General features: G+C 40.8%; 1 protein-coding gene across 1 annotated transcript; it reads left to right on the top strand.

The window, feature by feature from the left end:
- The first annotated feature begins 995 nt into the window (after positions 1 to 995).
- Positions 996 to 1,517, top strand: LOC138877292 (uncharacterized). The gene is made up of 2 exons (XM_070156890.1): positions 996 to 1,141; positions 1,283 to 1,517. The coding sequence occupies exons 1-2, from the start codon at positions 996 to 998 to the stop codon at positions 1,515 to 1,517; spliced, it is 381 nt and encodes a 126-aa protein (XP_070012991.1).
- Positions 1,518 to 1,837: the final 320 nt, after the last annotated feature.

Raw genomic sequence — 1,837 nt, 5'->3', positions numbered from 1 at the left:
AATGTCTTTTGTTGAGAATTTGGAAGAGAAAGTTGCATATATTCACAAAAGATTGTAACCATATCAAGGAAATTATTGAAGAACTCAAATCCTAGGAGGTCATATGTAAGAGAAATGGGACATAGATGGTCCACTATTGATGCAACATGACCAGGTGATCGCTTATGCTTCAAGGCAACCCGATAATCATGAAAGAAACTATTCGACACATGACTTTGAACTTACGGCGGTAGTTTTTGTATAAAGATTTGGCAACACTATGTGTATGGGGTCTATGTTGATGTATTCATGAATCACAAGAGCCTTCAATATATATTTTTTAACACAAAAGGAGTTGAATATGAGACAGAGAGGATGGCTCGAGTTACTCAAGGACTATAATATTGAGATTCTCTATCACCCAGAAGAGGCCAATGTTGTGGCGGATGCTCTTAGCCGGAAATCTATGGGTAGTTTAGCTCACTCGGAGATATGTCAAAGGTAGTTGGCCATGGAGGTTCACCAGTGGCTAGTTTGAAAGTTTGTCTTGCCAAGTCTGGTAAAGGTAGGGAAATTGTGCAAAATAGGGCTGAGGCGTTGCTTGCGGCGGAGCAGTATGCTCAACTGTATATCAAAGAAATAGTCAAGTTGTGTGGCACTCCAGTCTCAATCATTTCAGATCGAGGGGCTTAATTCACAACAAACTTTGGGAAGAAATTTCAGCAAGGTTTGGGTACTCAAGTAAATCTTATATAGCCTTTTATCTATAAACTGATGGGCAGGCAGAGCGGACTATTCAGATGCTTGAAGACATGTTGCGAGCTTGTACTCTTGATTTCAAAGGTAGTTGGGATGACCACTTGCCACTCATAGAATTTGCTTACAACAACAGCTTCCATTCTAGCATCTAGATGGCACCATTCGAGGCACTATGTGGTCGGAGATGCAGGTCTCCCATTGGGTGGTTCGAGGTTGGAGAAGCAGAATTGATAGGGCCAGACCTCGTGTATTAGGCCATGGAGAAAGTCAAGATTATTAAGGAGAGGTTGAAAACTGCTCAGAGTTGCCAAAAGTCTTATTCAGGCGTTCATCGCAGAAACTTGGAGTTCAAAGAAGATGATTGGGTATTTTTGAAGGTTTACCCCATGAAGGGTATCATGCGGTTTGGAAAGAAATGAAAACTGAGTCCGAGGTATATGGGGCCATACAAAATCATTCAGAGGATTGGTTAGGTGGCATACAAGTTCAAGCTGCCACCCGAGATGTTCTTAGTGCACCCAATGTTCCATGTGTCTCTATTAAGGAAAGTGGTTGGAGATCCATCCACCATCATGCCAGTTGAGAATATTGATGTTAATGAAGGGTTATCGTATGAAGAAGTTCCGGTCGCTATTCTTGATAGGAAAGTCCATAAATTGAGAAACAAGGAAGTTGCTTCAGTTAAAGTATTGTGGCGAAGTCAACAAGTTGAGGAAGCCACGTGGGAAACGGAAAGTGAAATGAAAGAAAAATACCCCCATCTGTTTGAACAAGTCTAGTAGTGATTGTGTGAATTCGTATCTCTAAGCAAACTGATGTTGTGTTCAATTTGGTGCAAGGATACCCCATATTTCCCCTAAATGCTTTACTATTGTAACTCCTCAAGTTGTGCAAGAATTATATGTGTTGTGATTATTTGAGTCATGCGCAAGCCCTCTTTGGTAAATGAAAGTTTTGTAAGAACTCATGATATAAGTGAATGATTAATGGTGGTGTAGGTTGGTAGTGATTAATTTGAAATGTGTATGGTGTAATGGTGCTTGTAAATGTGTTTCGGGGGATCTCTGACAGGTAGATAGGCCGAGTTACAAAGGAGACT

Source organism: Nicotiana sylvestris, chromosome 9 (assembly GCF_000393655.2).
Source record: "Nicotiana sylvestris chromosome 9, ASM39365v2, whole genome shotgun sequence".
Classification (NCBI taxonomy): Eukaryota; Viridiplantae; Streptophyta; class Magnoliopsida; order Solanales; family Solanaceae; genus Nicotiana; species Nicotiana sylvestris.
The sequence above is the reverse complement of the archived record's forward strand: the minus strand, read 5'-3'. Positions and strand labels throughout refer to the sequence as shown.